Source organism: Calliphora vicina, chromosome 3 (genome assembly GCF_958450345.1).
Source record: "Calliphora vicina chromosome 3, idCalVici1.1, whole genome shotgun sequence".
NCBI classification, from domain to species: Eukaryota; Metazoa; Arthropoda; class Insecta; order Diptera; family Calliphoridae; genus Calliphora; species Calliphora vicina.
In genome coordinates, this window is record NC_088782.1 from 65,899,057 (window position 1) to 65,917,665 (window position 18,609).

At 31.6% G+C, this 18,609-nt stretch overlaps 1 protein-coding gene across 1 annotated transcript in view; it reads right to left on the reverse strand.

Annotated features, from left to right (window-relative positions):
• Positions 1 to 18,609, reverse strand: part of LOC135955508 (uncharacterized) — an 86,664-nt gene that overhangs the window by 25,248 nt on the left and 42,807 nt on the right. The window contains exon 3 of the mRNA XM_065505858.1: positions 13,982 to 14,122. Within this exon, the coding sequence (XP_065361930.1) occupies positions 13,982 to 14,122 (141 nt within the window). The remainder of the gene's footprint in view (positions 1 to 13,981; positions 14,123 to 18,609) is intronic.

Here is an 18,609-nt window from a genome sequence, read left to right on the forward strand (position 1 = left end):
AGCGAAAAAAAAACTTTTTGTGAAAAAAAAAATTTTTGCGATTCTGACCCATTCCTTGAAATATCTATCATTAGATATCCATATTGTCCATAATTGAGATATTTTCAGATATAGGTCAAAATCGAGGTTTTCCTGGTTTTTTCCTTATATCTCAGCCATTTGTGGACAGATTTTCTCGATTTTAAATAGCAACCGAGCAGGAAGAATTCCGGAGATATTGATGTAAGTTATTTAGGGACTTCGGAAAGTTCATTTCAACAATCAGGCAGACGGACACACAGACGGACATCTATAAGGATCCAGAATATATGTATAGTATATGTATACTTTATAGGGTCGGAAATGAAAAATGTAGAAATTCAAACGGAATGACAAACTTATATATACCCTTCTCACAACTGCGTTACAACAACAAATTTGAAGTAAAATAGATCCCCAGATATGTAATGATGGCTTATCTATATATATAAAAATGAAATGATCCATGTATATAATGTCATCACGTGAGAACGGCTGGAGCGATTTGGCTGATTTTTTTTATTCGTTTCGAAATTTTCAGGAGATGGTTTGTAAAGAAAAAAAAATTAAAAAATTTCGGGTAAAACTCGGATTTTTTTCTTGAGTCCAGTCAACTATAATAAAAAAAACTCCCTAAAGTATGCAGTACAAATTTAGATATTTTATTTGCAAATAAATAAGAACAGGCAGGATGCGGTTTGGTGAAACTTGAAGAACTAACATTAGTGAGTGCTACCACGCAAAGCCGGGGCTGTTAACTAGTATTCAATAATAGCTACGACTTTCTGACTGACCGTGGATTCGGTTTTAAAACATTTTAAAACGATCGATACGTTTTTTTTAAATTATTTTCCGAAATCAAAAACTTTTTTTTACTTTTTCTTCGAAAGACATCGATTTCAAAAGTTGGTTCACTTGACATAAAATCCCCCATATAAAGGGTTTTCCAATAGGTACTTGACAATTTTGAATTTAATTTGTGAACGCACTATTTCGGAGTCGGTGAACGCTACTTTAAGAGCGTTAACTGCAATTTTCGGTAGTTATTCTCGCCCTAGTAGACAAACAATAACAAGTTTAGTGAACAATTTGAGTCATTGTGTGATGCTGCCATGCCAGTGAGACAACGGGTTGGTGGAAGTGACGAAAATATCGCTGCCGTTCAGACGTCCGTAGGAAACGATCCAAATCAGTCGATTCCGCAGCGTTCTCAAGACCACTTTAGCGAATTTAGCGTAAGGATCTTGGTTTACACCCATACAAGATCAAGCTGACTCAAGAATTGAAGCCGATGGACCATTTGACGCGACGTACGTTCTCCGATTGGGCTCTGGAGAAGATGCGCCAAGATGATGAATTTCATCGCAAAATCATCTTCAGTGACGAAGCTAATTTTTGGCTCAATGGGTTCGTCAATTAGCAAAATATGCGTTATTGATTTGGTGAAAATCCACATGTGCTTCATGAATCACAACTTCATCCACAAAAAATAACTGTTTTTGGTGAGGTTTGCATGCCGGCAGCGTCATTGGGCCATATTTTTCGTCGACAATAACGATCGTCACGTTACTGTGAATGGCGATCGTTATTGCGCCATGATTACCGTTTATTTTTGGAACGAATTGGAAAACATGGACTTGGACGACATGTGGTTTCAACAGGAAGGTGCCACAAATCACACAGCACACGTTACAATCGACTTATTGAAGAGTAACTTTGGTGAGCGTATTATCTCAAGAATTGTCCAATCAATTGGCCGCCTCGTTCGTGCGATTCAACGCCTCTAGACTTTTTCATTTGGGGCTATGTCGTTACGGCCGAAATGTGTGACTGAGTCATCGAAAATTGCGTCCAACAAAGTCGATCCATGTGTTGGAAATACATATCTCAAATGGATTGAGTTTTGTTTTAAAAAAAGTCAGGACTGACTCACTCCCTCACTGACTTATCAACACCCAGCCCAAACATCTAAAGCTAGAAACTTGAAATTCGGGTAATAGGTTCCTTCTACATCATTTATATCCACTAAGAAGGGATTTTTGGAAATTCGAACGCTAAGGGTGTCCGCCTTTAATCAAAAAAAGAGCCGACAGGTTTCTGGTACGTTTTTAGAAATTTGATATTCTAGGTGGCCAAAACGGGTAGCAGGTTCCATGACTCCCACAAAATGCAGGATGTTACTTTACCTTAAGCAATTTATGTAATACAAGGTGGTGTAAAAGTGATCCTCCTATCAGAAAATGCTATAAATTTTGCGATTGGCCCCTAATGTCAGTTCTGTTTTGACATTTGTGTAGTAAACACATGCGAAATACACGTTAATAAACAATGTTACGCTACACTGCTCCAGAACGCGGAATATTGCTGACTATTTATTTGACCAATAATCGGTCGGTTTTTTCATCAAAAATAATCATGAGTGATGAGGCCCATTTCCATCTTAGCGGGTACGTAAATAAGCAAAATTTACGCTTCTGGGGCACTGAAAATCCGCGTGTAACCCACGATGACCCATTACACCCCCTCAAAGTCACTGTATGGTGTGCTGTTTTCGCTGGAGGAGTCATCGGACCTTTTTTCTTCGAAGACGTCGCGGGCCAAACGGTTACTGTGAATGGTGAGCGCTACAGAGCAATGATCAACTAGTTCTTTTTGCCGCAACTTGATGAATTGGGATTGGAAAACATGTGGTTCCAACAGGACGGTGTAACGGCACACACTGCACGTGCCCCAACCGATATGCTGAAGGATGCATTTCCCAGGCGCCTAATCTCCCGTTTTGGCGATCTGCACTGGCCAGCAAGATCGCCTGATTTGACCGCTCCAGACTTCTTTTTGTGGGGCTTTTTGAAGCCGCGGGTTTATGTCAACAAGCCTCAGACTCTTGCAGATCTTAAAGACAATATCCGTCAAGAATGTGAGGACCTATCGCCGGAAGTTTTGGCCAAAGTGATGGAAAATGCCATAAAAAGGGCTCAAATGGCAAACAACTGTGGCGGCGGCCATTTACATGACATCATATTCTCGACTTGATGTTAAAAAAATTAAAAGACCAAATAAAAATAATCCACAAGAAGAATCAAAGTTTTTCATTTTTTTTTAATTACAGCCAAAAAACATCGGAAGTTTACTTTTGCGCCACCTTGTACATACAAATATTTTTAACAATAAAATTTTTAATTCGATTTGACTTGAAAACACGTTAGGGAGCAAATGAAAGGAGCTAGCTGTCTGACATTTTCCACAAATACTCTCTCGACCGATATTGCTCATTTCCAATACCAAACAGGGAACATTTCTGCCAGCTAGCCCTATCGTGTTTTCAAAAGACAAGCAGACGGACATAGCTAGATCGTCTTAATCTTCATAATTTTAATTTTATCTTTTTTAATGGTAAGTATAAAAATAGTAAAAATGAAATGGGTAGAAATTTCTAAAAAACCAAAAAACAATTTTAATGTTTTAATGATATGATTGTTTAACAATTAAATAATCATTCAATAAAAAAATACTTTTCAAAGACAAATTTAAATTTTCATTTATTTTACAATTAATGAGGAAAATTTAGGATTATCAAACTATTTATAGATAAAAAAGTTCTTTTAAATATTTGTACTGTTCGTAAAGCATTCGGAAGACGTCATCAAGATATTTTTGCCAAGTATTTTTATTGTCATTATTATTTATACGTTTTGTGTTAGATGTTTATTATCTTGTTATTCGTTTGTTAATTCTTGTTAAAACATAATTTTCTTAGATGTTAAACATTGCGAAAAACATGAATATTGTACTTAATTTGTCATAAACTTTAGTGTACGAGTATTTTGTTTGTTTGTTTTTTTTTTAATATTAAATATAAAAATCTAAGTGGGTTTGAAATGAGCAAATTATTTTAAATCTATAATACTTCAAAGCCAAAAAGATTTTCTAGATAACTTAAGACTTTTTTAAATAAATATACACTGGTGGATATTGCTATAAACGCACTTAATTTTTTTCTGTATTTTTGTTATATCTTTGTTGTTCTCATCCAAAAGCATAATTTAACTTATTTAATGAGAGACAACATAACGGTACTTTTTGAAAGTAAACAAGTTTTTTTCTTATTCTTGTTGTTTGCCTTAATTATGCGATCAAATGTTCTTGGTGCTATTTTAAGTGGAAGATTCGTATAAACGCAGACTTGAAATTTGTTTTTAAGTTACCAAAAATAAAATATTATCAATTTTAGATTTTTCAACCGAAGGTACGTTTCTAACAGTAACATCTCAATTTACTGCAACTTTTTCTATTTGAATCAATAAATTTCATAACTTTTAAAGATACCCAAGGGAATTTTTTTGTCCGATCAAGAAAACATTCAAATTAAATTTTTTCACGACCAAGGATGTTCCAATAGAAAAATTGTACGTAAAATCGATCGTTCGGAATGTGTGGTGCGAAATTTATTGAAGAAAGGTCAAAATTATGGAGTTCGTAAACCGACAAAGGGAAATACAAAACTAACAAGAAGACAACTTAATCTAATAAAACAAGAAGCAACCCGCAACAAATTGAATTCCACACAAATAAAGAATAAATTGAATCTTCCAGTGACTTCCAAACACGTTGCACAAATTTTACGAAACGATGACAACATAAAATGGAAAAAGCCGAAATGTAAAACCAATGCTAAAAAAGCACCATAAAGAAAATCGTCTAAAATTCGCAAGAAAATATATGAAATGGACAGATGAGTGGAAAAAAGTAATTTTCTCTGACGAATACTCATGCTATTGGCACGATCTGAGATAAAACGATGGTCGGATGTCAAAACGTAATTTCGGTGGTGGCGTGTTATGGTTTGGGAAGCGTTTTATGCAGTTGGCAAGTCGAAAATATGTTTTGTTCCGACAAAAATGAATAGTGCGATTTATAACGAACTGTTGGAAGATGCTCTTCTCTCATTTATGGATGAAGATTGCATATTCCAACAAGATAATGCTGCAATCCATGTTTCTAAGCAATCGAAATCTTGGTTTAATGAACATAGCATTCCTCTGTTGGACTGGCCGGCTTGTAGTCCGGACTTAAACCCGATGGAGAACTTGTGGGGAAACATGGCCCATAAAGTTTATGCAAATAATACCCAGAATGAAAGCATAATGACTGTAACAGAGCTGAAACTAAGAATTAAACAAGTCTGGGAGGAAATTGATTCCAATCAGCATAAAAAATCAGTGGAATCAATACCAGACCGTATTTTTGAAACAATCCATAACAAAGGATCATCCACATGGATGTATCCAAAGGATGTAGATATTTGAAAAGAAATAACAAACAGACACAAATAAAAGTGTTATACTCGGTTGTACCGAATTTTATATACCCATCACCAATATAATACTGTCAACGATTTCGTATAAAAAACATTTATTTTTATCATATTTTGCCCATTTTCAATGGCAAATTTTTTATGGATACCAATATTCAATAGACATTAATGAATCATAGAGCCATATTCCGGGAAGAAATTTTCAACAGAAATTGTTATTTTATAAATAGAAATAATGTGTGCAAAATTGTAATGTATTATCTGCAATATATTTAAAGAAACTTCAAAAATATCTACTTTTATATCTACATTATGGTCCATAATTGAATCGTTTATTTCAAAAACCAGTCAAGCAACAAAAAAATCCAAAATTGAGTTAATGGGCGATTAATGTTTTGAAAAGGTAAATGTATCGTTTAATTTTAACAAAAAACAAGTAAGAAAGTATGGTCGGTCAAGCCCGACCATATAATACCCTACACTAAGTAAAAGAGCAAAAACATTTTTCTTTTAAAATTTCAATATTTTATATTTTTTAATGATTTTGTACGTTAAAGTGATTTTCGGAAGCGGGTCTATATGGGAGCTATGACTAATTATGGGCCGATCGTAACAAAATTTGGTGGCATGAATTTTGTATATATAAAACTTATTTGAAGAGGAATTTGTGGAGATACATATATAAATTAAACATTTATGACCGATAAGGTCCAATTTCGGAAGAACTTTTCCAAATATTCGATATGTAGCCCAAAATTTAAAATATTTTTTTAAAATAATTTTTTTTTTTTTTTTAGTATTTTACTTGTATAGTTTTATTTATATAAATTAACTGAAAAACAAACAACATAATTAATTATATTCTGAAAAAAGGGAACAAAATTAAAAATATTCACTATTTCGCTACTGACAAAACAATGGAAACTTTTAAACTTCAGCAAGAAAGAAGTGTAAAACGAAAATCTTATATATAAATAGGCCACACGTTTTTTTGTGGTACACTTTTAAGTATGTTATTGTCCACCAATATTGATGAAACATATATGGTTTAAAAGGTTATTTTCTCTAGATTTGCAGAACATAATTTAAAAATTCTTTCCATAAAAGTGGTCGAATTTCGGCCACCGGGCGATCCTAGTAATAATTAAAAGAACGATGTAAAAAGCATCCTGTTTACAGTTATTTTATTTTATTTTTAAATTCTGGTAATTTTTCACAATTTCTTTTTCTAAGTTTTTCGCATAATTGCTTTTTTTTCAAAGTTAACGAAAATGGCTAAAGTTAAGATTTGTGAAGACTTAAAAAATAAAATAATTAACGATTTTAAAGCTGGTTTAAAACAAATAAGTATCTGTGACAAATATTCAATAAATAAATCAGCAGTTTCAAAAATTATAAAGAAATTTCGTGAGACCGGTTCTGTAAAAACTCAACATTTAGATGGAAGACCTCGTAAGACTACTCCTAGACAAGATAATTTAATAGCGAGAGAGTTCAAGAAATTCCCAAAAATAACTCCTCGAGAGGTTGTTAATAGCTTAAAATTAGAAATAAGTACCCGAACAGTTAGTCGCAGGGCAAATGAGGCTGGTCTTGGTTGCTATCGTCCAGTGAAAAAACCACTCATTTCTAAAAAGAACCGTTCTGCTCTTCTACAATTTGCCAGGGATCATTTAAACTTGTCAATACAGAAATGGAATACTGTCCTCTTTTCCAACGAATCCAAATACAATTTAAGAGGCAGTGATGGGAGAACATTAGTAAGACGACCAAAGGGAAAAAGATTAGATCCAAAAAAAAAACAAATCATAATATTAATAGGCAAGTCGATTTCTTTAGACCCCTTTTACGTTCACATTATACATTCAATTTGGGAAAGAAATAACCATTTTAAAGGGATTTATTCACAGAAGTGCAGAATATATGTTTATTGAAATCGGTTTAGTTTTTTAGGAGTTATACGGGTTTAAAGATGTTACTAACACATATGCAAAAACGTGTACATGTGAACCTTAAGCTAAAAAGTAAACAAAGCAATTCGTGTGGTTGTTGTTGTAAATAAATAAGACAGTTGATTTCGCTCTGTTTTATGTGAGAGTTGTTATAGAAAACAATGAAGAAGAATATTTTAATAATTTAAAGTCGCTTGAAAGAAATATTTTGAAGGTTTTTTTTTATTTTCTCAATATGTAATTGTGAGTAAATAGTTATTTTATAATATCTGCCGAACTATAATTGTGACGGGATTTAAACTATATACGAATCAATTTATTATCACTGCATGAAGTTTAACCAAAAATGAGATGGATCGGAATAGGTGGCGAGTCACCTCCCATACAAAGTAAATAGTTATTTTTAAATATTTTGTGAACTATAATTTCAAGATTTTTCAAACTTTGTCTTTTATCATTTTGCATAGTTTCGCTGAAAATTTTCGGGATTTGAATAGTGGGCGTGGCACACCCTATACAAAGTAAATATTTAATTTCGAATATCTGGAGAACTATTACAATTATAAAAGTGTTTAAGCTTTTTACGAATTAATTTCTTATTACTGTGCGGAGTTAGCTGAAAATAGGCGAAATTAGATTAGAGGACGTAGCACCTCCCATACAAAGTAAATATTAATTTCGAATGTCTGGGGAACCAAAATGGGGAGGGTCGGAAAAGGATGTGAGTCACCTCCCATACAAAGTTATAATTACATGATTTTTCAAACTTTGTCCGCATAGCTCTATTACCATTTTACAGAGATTGGCTGAAAATGGTCGGGATTGCATTAGTGGTGGCACCTCTCATACAAAGTAAATAATTAATTTCGAATATCTGGAGAACTATAATTCTAAAAGTATTTAAAATGTATATCAATCAATTTATTTCCATATTAAAAACGAATTTATTCTTGATCCTTTTACAAAGTTTAGCTAAACATGATCGGCTTAGTTGGAATGACGCCTCCCATATAAAGGAAAGTTAAAGTGAAGCTTAATATGAGTTATTTTTTTTACATAAAATACATACAAATGGGTGGGATCAGAACAGTGAAGTAATATCTCCCATACCAAATTAGTTAATGTTTGAATATCAAGTAAACAGTAATTGAGAGATTCTCAATATTTTGCATGTGTTATTTTCATACCATTGTATGTAGTTTAATTTTACTAGGATAGGGGTAGCGAAGTGCACCGGGATATACTAGTAAAACTGTAAAGTTTGGCGGTGGCAATATTATGGTATGGGACAAGGTATGGGCCCAATTCATATTATAAAAGATACCATGACAGGTATAGGATACAGAACCATATTAAACGATGTTATGTATCCATACGCTTAGGAAAATATGCCCCTAGTTTGGAGATTCCAACACGACAACGACCCGAAACACACCTCTAGGGTTGTAACCGAGTGGTTACAATCCGACGAGGTACGTGTTTTAAATGGCCTGGCCAATCGCCAGATCTCAATTCCATAGAAAATCTATGGGAAATTGTAGATCGTAAAATAAGGACCCAAAATTACACCAGGAAGAAAGATTTATCGGAGGCGGTTATAAGGGAATGACAAAATATTTCAAAGGAGACCATTGACTCTTTAATGGGTTCAATGCATTGTCGATGTGTAGCAGTTATAAAAAATAAGGGATACCCAACAAAATATTGAGTTATTGCAAAGTTTAAACCATATTTGTTAAAATAATACCCAAGTTTCCATTGTTTTGTCAATGCCGTAATAAAGAAATCTTTTAATTTTGTTTTCTCATTTTTAGAATTTAATTAATTATGTCCTTTGTTTTTTGTTAAATTAAGTTAATAAAAGCATACAAATAAAATACTACAAAAATGTTAAAATTTTTTAAAAAATTATTTCAGATTTTAGGCCACTAATGAAATATTTGGAAAAGTTTCCATTGTTTTGTCAACCACTGTATCTTCAAAATTGCGACCTGTACTCTGCGCACAAGGTTTACATGGACAGCCAGCCAGATTCAAAGCAATAGTGGAAATCAGAGAGTTGTATAATACACACCAGTTAACATTTAAACTCCAGTGATATAATTGAACATCTATGTACCTAAATTGAGAATAATTTTATTTCATTTATTTCTTGTTTGCTGTATTTATAAATCTAACACATAAGTACTCATACTCGATAACAATTTCCTGGAATTCAAACATTTAAAACACATTATTATGTTTTTACAATTTTGTCACCATTAATAATCCTGTGTGATTTTTTCCCTGAACAAGTATATCAATCTGTTTAACAGTTCTCTGACATATAACAAATTTTAATAATAATCTTGGAACAGAATCACCATAGCCTTAATGTGATCAAGACAAGAGCAACAAAAAAATAAACCGAAGACTATGTGACAGGAATTTATGTTGGCAACTCCAAAGAATTAACTGCACTAACGAACGCCCCATCAAGGCTCACATTCATACGAACAAACGTATATGTACTTGCCACAATTTCAACGGCATGCCTCGATGTATGATGTTATTATGTGATGTGATTTATATACATTTCCGTTTCGTTGCAAATTCAAATGAAACGATGAATTTGCAAGCGCCAAATAAGTGGGTGCATAATTTGCATCACAACTCCACCAACCATTACTCTACTACTTCAAGTGAAAGAGAGAAATTATTTGGAAAATACAAATTAATTACAGCGCAATCATGCCACATATGCTGCGAATGAGAATGCCTTAAGACACAACGAAATATTTCCGGGAACACAGCCAAGACGGACAAAAACGATCAAGTGAAAATAATAATACGATCCAATTAGTTTATGTGATTAACTAATTTCCCACATAAGAGATTCATTCTTAGCAGCAGCAACCAACTAAAATACAACCAACGATCCACCAAAAATTCCTTAAAGATCAGTACTAAAGAGCTATAAATCATGATGACTACCAGCCACCAAGAACAAAAAAAACACCAACCAACAACCACAATAGGGTATTGAGCATCCCAGAGATAGTTTAAGGGCGACCACCACAACAACCCAAAAGAAGACAAAAAAAAAATGATGACGATTGAAATGTGGGCATAAAAAAATGAATTATGCGCTTGTTAAAGCGCACAGTTTTTAAATCTCAAAATTATAATTGAGAGACAATATTTTCCAGTGTGTGGTGAGTATGTAGCAGTCTGTTGGGATCGTTTGGATTGCAGGGCACATCAATGTGTGTAAATTTATATAGAGATTTTTTGATTTTGTTTAATAAATTTAAGAGGCGAGGTTACATTATTATGACACTTTATGTATGTGTAAAAAGATTTATAGACATTTAAGATATTTAAAAAATAGCTGGAAAAAATATTAAGTTATTTTATAATAAAAAAATATACAATATAAAAACATTAAAAAAGGTGGTGTTTTTTAAATGAATATTTGGAAGCATATTCAATAAAGCCATTAAGAATTATTTACTAATTAAATAATAAATATTGAAAGCTGAAATAAATTTGATGTTTTTATGGATATTTTAGGAGACTCGAATATTATTTATTGCCTTAGAAGGTAATATAAGAGAATAATAAGGGAAAAACAAGGCGACAGAAAAATTATAAATTATTATGAAAATTCAACATTAATTTTCAGTAAAAAATTAACCGATAACATTGATTTGCTATCGAAAAGTTCTCGATAAAAATAGTTATCTATAAGAAATTCACACAGCCTCAAAAGTGAGTAAACACCACACATTTTAATCCACCGATAAAAACTTTAAAGTTTCGGTTTGTTGGAGATTCGGATGAGTAATAGATTCGGTTCTGAAAAAAAGATGAAAGTCGGACAATTATGATCTTAAAAGAATTAAAAAAATCACTGGTGTTTACTCACTTTTGAGGTCACAAGGTCTCTTATCATGTGTTATTGTCGTAATGTCCTAATATTTCACAATGGTTTTTATTGCTTTTCAAGCAGAAAATGTCCTAAAATAATACTACTCTGTATGCGATGTTTATTGTGTTAACGTAACCAACCTGCGCCGAATGCCTAGGAGTCGGTCATGCCGAGCTGCCGAGTCGTGATATATTAGGACATTATGACAATATGACTGATAAGAGACCTTGTGAATTGACCAAATATATAAATATTGGGTGTATTTATGACTTAAAAATGCAGGATTTACAATAGAGAGCGTATCTTTTGAACTCGGTTTTTGCTTTCAATAACTTATATGTCATTTTGAAGGGCCATTTAATCTCACTTAATTATTGAATATTATAGTGTAAATAACAAAGATCTTTTTTGCTTCGAAAATGTCGAATTTTTTGCCAACAAAGCGTCATATGCGGGAAGTTTTGCTTTACTTCTTTAATTTGAAAAAAAGTGCCGCTGAAGCACACCGATTGCTCACCGAAGCTCATGGTGAATGTGTTTCAACGTGCATGAGATAGTGTGTGCGGTTCAGAAGTAGTGATTTTGACACGGAAGACGAAGATCGCACAGGCCAGCCAAAAAAGTTTGAAGACCAAGAATTGGAGGCATTACTCCATGAGCTTGCAAACTCATTGGAAGCTACTAAATCTGCAATTTCAAAACGTTTGCAAGTAACAGGATTCATCCAAAATAGGGTACCATACGAATTGATACTGAGATGCCTTGAAAGAAGATTTTGTGTGTCTGAAATGCAGCTTGAACGCTATAAAAGGAAATCAGTTTAGCACCGAATCATTACTTGCGATGAAAAATGGATTCATTGCAATAACCCGAAGCGTAAGAGATCGTATGTGAAGCCCGGCCAACCAGACGAATCAACAACAAAGCCAAATATCCATGGCGCTTAGATAATGCTCTGTTTTTGGTGGGAGCAAAAGGTTCTATTTATTATGAGCTGCTGAAATCTGTACAGACCATCATACGGAACCATCACGAAAAACGGCCAGAATATGCGACCAGACATGAAACCGTAATATTTCATCATGACAACGCTCGGCCACATGTTGCAAAACCTGTTAAAAACTGTTTAGAAAGAAGTGGTTGGGAAGTTTTGCTTCATCCGCCTTATAGTCCAGACCATACCCCGTCAGAATACTACTTGTTTCGATCGTTCTGCTTCGATCTCTCTGGGATACGCTTCACTTCAGAACAGAGTATCCGAAATTGGCTTGGTTCGTTCTTGGCCTCAAAAGAAGAGCAGTTATTTTGGCGCGAAATCCATATGTTGCCAGAAAGATGGGAAAGGGTCATAGCTAACAATGACCAATACTATCAATTAATTTATATTGTACTATTGTTTCAAACTAAATGCTAAAACTGTGAAAAAAAATCCCTCATTTTTACGTCACACACCCAATATAATTTATCGATAGCAATAAATTTCTATAGAAAATTTATCGAAAACTATAACCGTCTTAAAAAAATTATCGATAACAATAAATTTGTAAAAAATTTGATTGATAACAATAATTTTCTAAAGAAAATTTATCGATAACATTAATTTTTTTATAGAAAATTTATCGATAAAAATAAATTTCTGTAAAAAAATTATCTATAAATATAACTGCCTGAAAAAAATTATCGATAACAATAAATTTGTAAAGAAAATTGATCGATAACAATAATTTTTTCTAGAAAATTTATCGATAACAATAAATTTCTATAACAAGTTTATCGATAAATATAACTGTCTGACAAAAATGATCGATAACAATAAATTTGTAAAGAAAATTGATCGATAACAATATTTTTTAGAGACAATTTATCGATAACAATAAATTTCTATAACAAGTTTATCGATAAATATAACTGTCTGACAAAAATGATCGATAACAATAAATTTCTAAAGAAAATTTATCGATAACAATAATTTTTTATAGAAAATTTATCGATAACAATAAATTTCTATAGAAAATTTATCGATAACTATACATGTCTGAAAAACATAATCGATAACAAAAAATTTCTAAAGAAAATTGATCGATAACAATATTTTTATAGAAAATTTATCAATAACAATAAATTTCTATAGCAAGTTTATCGATAATTATAACTGTCTGAAAAAAATTATCGATAACAATAAATTTGTAAAGAAAACTGATCAATAACTTATATTTTTATAGAATTTGTATCGATAACAATAATTTTCTATAGAAAGTTTATCGATAACTACAAATGTCTGAAAAACATTATCGATAACAATAAATTTTTAAAGAAAATTTATCGATAACTTATATTTTTATACAATAAAATTCGATAAAATTTTCTATAGAAAATTATTTCTATAAAAAATTTTTCGATAACAATAATTTTTAATACAAAAGTTATCGATCGCAATAATTTTCGATAATAAAGTTATAGATAATATTTTTCTAAAGAAAAATTATCGATAACTATAAATTCTATAAACAATTCATCGATAACATTGATTTTCTATAGAAAATTTAAATTTATACAGAAAATGTATCGATAACTATAATTTTCATGAAAAAAATTATGGTTATCAATAATGACCTATTGAAAATTAGTCGATAGCAAGAAAACGGAGCGATATCAATACATTTCTATAGAAAACTGATCGATATCAATGATATCCTAAAGAAAACTTATAGATAACCAACATTTCCTAGAGAAATTCAATCATTTGTAGCATTTTAAATAAAAAATAAAAAAAATTCTCAAACTTACATGCAATTTCACCAATTCCGGATATTCATTAGCCAACTTGGCTAATTCTTGATAACTGGCCTTAGCCATAGAAACAATCCATTCTTTGGCTTTGGGATGAGACAAATTAACTTCGGGCAACTCTTTCTCCTCAATTAACTGCTGAAAGTAAGACAAAAGATGGAAAAAACAAGATTATAATAAATCATTAATATAATTTAAAAAAAAACCCAAGAGTATTTTATAACATTGTCTCAACACATTAGCGTATTTTTATAATTATCTTGCATTTGTAACTACTCTTATTTTTTTTATTTAAATAATTTTAATTTATTAGGCCTCTAAAGTAAAAGGAAACACAACTTCTATTAACATGAATCCCGCCATATGAGTAGATTTAAGGGGCCACATATGAAATCTCTTATTTAAATGAGTTAAAGGATGTGGAAAGCAACCCTTACACGTAAAGATTTTTCGTGTATTTTTCTTTAATAGAACAAGCTGCATTCATACATAGTTACATTTACATACATACATATGTCTGTATATTCTTAATTTAATAGTGAACACATTCTAAAGATATTTCCCTTGTAGAAAAAAAATCCTTAATAAAGTTGTTTTTCTTTTTTTGGGTAAACATAATTCTTTGTAGTGAGTTTTACTTAATAAAGCAAGTATATGTTTTTAGTTGTTACTTTTTTGTACTCTACTTAAATTCTATCGAAAATTTGGTTACAAACAAAATTTGTCACCGAGAACAAAAAATTAAATTCTTTAAAGAAAAATGATTGCTTTCGATACATTTTCTATAGGAAATCATTGCTACTGTTAGATTTTATACAGAAAATAACGATTATAGATAGATTTTCTAAAGAAAATAATTGCTATCGATAAATCATTACAGGAAATCATTGCTATTGATATATTTTCTATAGGAAATTATTGTCATGGATATATTTTCCAAAGAAAATAATAGTTATTGAGAAATTTTCTATAGAAAATCATTCCTATATATAAATTGAAATATCTATCATTAGATATCCATATTGTCTATATTAATGACTTAGTAATCACGAAGGTGAAGGGTATAATAAATAGCTACCGACTGTACAGGAAAAAAAGTAGCTGAAAAGTATTTCCTATCTCTCCAGTTAAACGATTATCTTGTTCTATAGTTCCATGATGTTCACATTGGTAGGCTGGGGTAATATATATCGATCAGCTAAGTACGGTAAAATTTGTCCCTGAAACATTTTCTCAAATAACTCGGACATATAAAGTAATAGGCTAATAGCTCTTTAGGAAGACTGTACTGTCAAATCCATTCCTGGCTTAGGTTCATAATAATCTGGACAATTTGCCAGTTAGCTGAACATTTTTATGTCAAACTATTTGTATTTGTCAAACTTTCAATGTAAGTTATATTTCTGCGATCATCTTCTGGTTCTGGTAGACAGCCTCTACTTAGCAGCAAATGATCTATTTTGCTGCCACTATCCTCTAAGTAATCTTTTATCAAGAAAAAAAATCGGTTCCAGGGGAATTTGGAACTTTGAATAATCGAGAGCCAAAACCAGTAAAGACGTAAAGTACTCATCGACGCATTTATGTATTTTTTATTACAGCAATTCTCACGTAGCTACTTAACATTATAGTGTAAACAACAAAGTTTTTTTTATGCGGGAAGTTTAGCTTTACTTCTTTAATTTATATAATTTATACTTCAAAATAAAAATTTTAAATATTTTTAGGTGAACAAAATTAATTTTTTTTTGGAGTTTTTTAATTTTTTGGAAAAATTTTTTTTTTTAATTGTTTTTGATTTTTTTTTTTAAATTTAAAAACAATTTTTATTCAATTTTAAAATTTTCTTTTTTTGTTTAAAAAAAATTCGGGTTAAAAAATATTTTTTTCGATTTCGACCCATTGTAGGTCGAACTTACTATGGTCTTATATACGTCGTTGCAAAGGTCTTTGAAATATCTATCATTAGATATCCATATTGTCTATAATCCAGATATAGGTCAAAAATCGAGGTTGTCCTGGTTTTTTCCTCATATCTCAGCCATTTGTGGACCGATTTTGCTGATTTTAAATAGCGAACTTCTCGAAAGCATGTCTGACAGAATTATTGAAGATTTGGATCCCGAAGATATCAGGGGTCTTCAGAAAATTGATTTCAACAGACAGATAGACGCACGGACATGGCTTAATCGACTCCGCTATCTATAAGGATCCAGAATATATATACTTTATAGGGTCGGAAATGAAAAATGTAGAAATTACAAACGGAATGACAAACTTATGTATACCCTTCTCACGAAGGTGAAGGGTATAAAAAAGTGCAGCTGAAGCACAGCGATTGCACACCGAATCTTATGGTGAATGTAATTCATCGGTTTCAACGTGCGAGAGAAGGTTTATTCGGTACAGAAGTGGTGATTTTGACAAGGAAGACAAAGATCGCCCAGGGCAGCCAAGAGCTTGCAATATCATTGGGAGCTACTCAAGCAGCCATTTCAAAACATTTGCGGCGAGCAAGATTTATCCAAGAGACCTTGAAGAACGTTTTGCATGCCCAAAATATGCTTGAACGCTATAAAAGAAAATAATTTTTGCACCGAATCATTACTTACGATAAAAAAATGGATCAATTACGATAGCACGAACAGTAAAATATCGTATGTGAAGCCAGGCCCTCCACCCAAATCGACACCAAGGTCAAATATTCATGGCGCTGAGGTAATGATCTGTATTGGTGGGAGCAAACGGGTCCTATCTACTATAAGCTGGTGAAATCTGACCAGACCAGTACAAGGGACAGATCGCAACTGATTCGTTTGAAGCGAGCATTGGCCGAAAAAGGCCTAGAATATCCAGCCAGACATGAAAACGTAATAATTCAGCATGACATCGCTCCACCACATGTTGCAATACTTGTTATAAATTATTTAAAAAGAAGTGGTTGGGAAGTTTTGCTTCACCCGCCTTATAGTAGATACATTGCCCTGCCCGACTTCTATTTGTTTCGATCGATGAAGATACGCTTCTCTTTGGAACAGAGTATACGATATTGGCTTGATTTTTTCTTGCCCTCAAAATATGAGCAGAACTTTTGGCACGGAATCCTTATTTTTTCAAAATAAAAACTAAAAATTTGCATATGTAAGTCATACACCCAATAGTTATTGAAAAGTAATTTCAATTTATGATATAGTAAAATTCCGAGATCAAGGAAATTTTCAACAGATTTAAGCTGTTAATTACCCAAAGTATAGTTAATATATAATTATATAATTACTTCTAGAAAATTGCATAAGTTTACATTTTTTAAAATTAAGTTTTGACTGCTCCAGAAAAATAAATTGTTGAGATCGGATTGGAGATATAAATGATCGACATATTGAGAGAAGCTCCAAAAGATTTTAACATCATCCGCAAACATTAGAATGTTGTAAAAATCCACCACTATCGTGAAAAACATGTGAAATTTATGTTCCCATGAAATATTCATTTCCCTCGAAGGGAAAATTGCTAACGTTATATTTCCCTAAACTTTTCATTCACAATAGTTGATTTTGTTCGTAGCAGCTGTTTATTGTTTACAAAATTTCATCTAAAAATTTCACAACATGGGGAATTTTTTCACGTGAACAAAGTTTATGAACGAAAAATGGGAAATGGGAACATACTTCATGTGAAATTTTGATTCGCGATAGGGGTGATTGAATACTTCCGGAAAGTCATTGGTCAACAGGAAGAAGTCAATTGGACCAAAATGGCTACACAGAAAAAACTATTTCTTAAACCGTTTCAATTCAAATATTTGTCACATATTGAACTGGTTTCATTTATTTCATAATTAAATCAAGTATTCATTTGCTCAAATAATTTTTGTATTTGAAATTCAACCAATAACGAAAATTGTATATTCAATTGTCAAAATAATCAAATTCCAAACTCTAAATTCAATAGAAAATATCAAGAAATTTTGTTTTTGAGCAAATGAATACTTGATTTAATTATGAAATAATTGAAACCAGTTCAATATGTGACAAATATTTGAATTGAAACGATTTAAAAAATAGTTTTTTTCTGTGTAATGACATGCAACTATTAACCAACTTACATTCCATTAACTACGATATGTATTACTTAGAATTAGTTTGGTAATGACTGATATATATATATACTCTCATAAATAAGAACTTGTTAAAGAAATTCAGAATTAATTCAACCTGGACATATTTCAAAAGCTTAAATAATTTTTAAACAGAAAACATAATTCTGTATGGTGATTATTTCTTATAAAAACATTTTAATTACACAGTTACAGTCATGTATTTAGGGCTTAAATAAGTCAAGTTTAATGAACCATAATTTCACTACTTCCTTATTACGACAAAAATCTTGTTAATTTCAGCTATTTTTTCCTTTGTGTTCCTTTTTTTTTTTGAAAAACATGTGTGCTTTTTTATTTATGATAAAAAAAATATTATTTTGTTTCTTTTTTTTTGGGTAGAGGGGCAACTAATTATTTCGGCACAATGTTATAGAATGTGTTCTTAAGAAAACAATGGGAACGAACACAAGATACAAATATTAACCCTCTATTAAGCGAAAATACATTCATACATTCTCATCACATA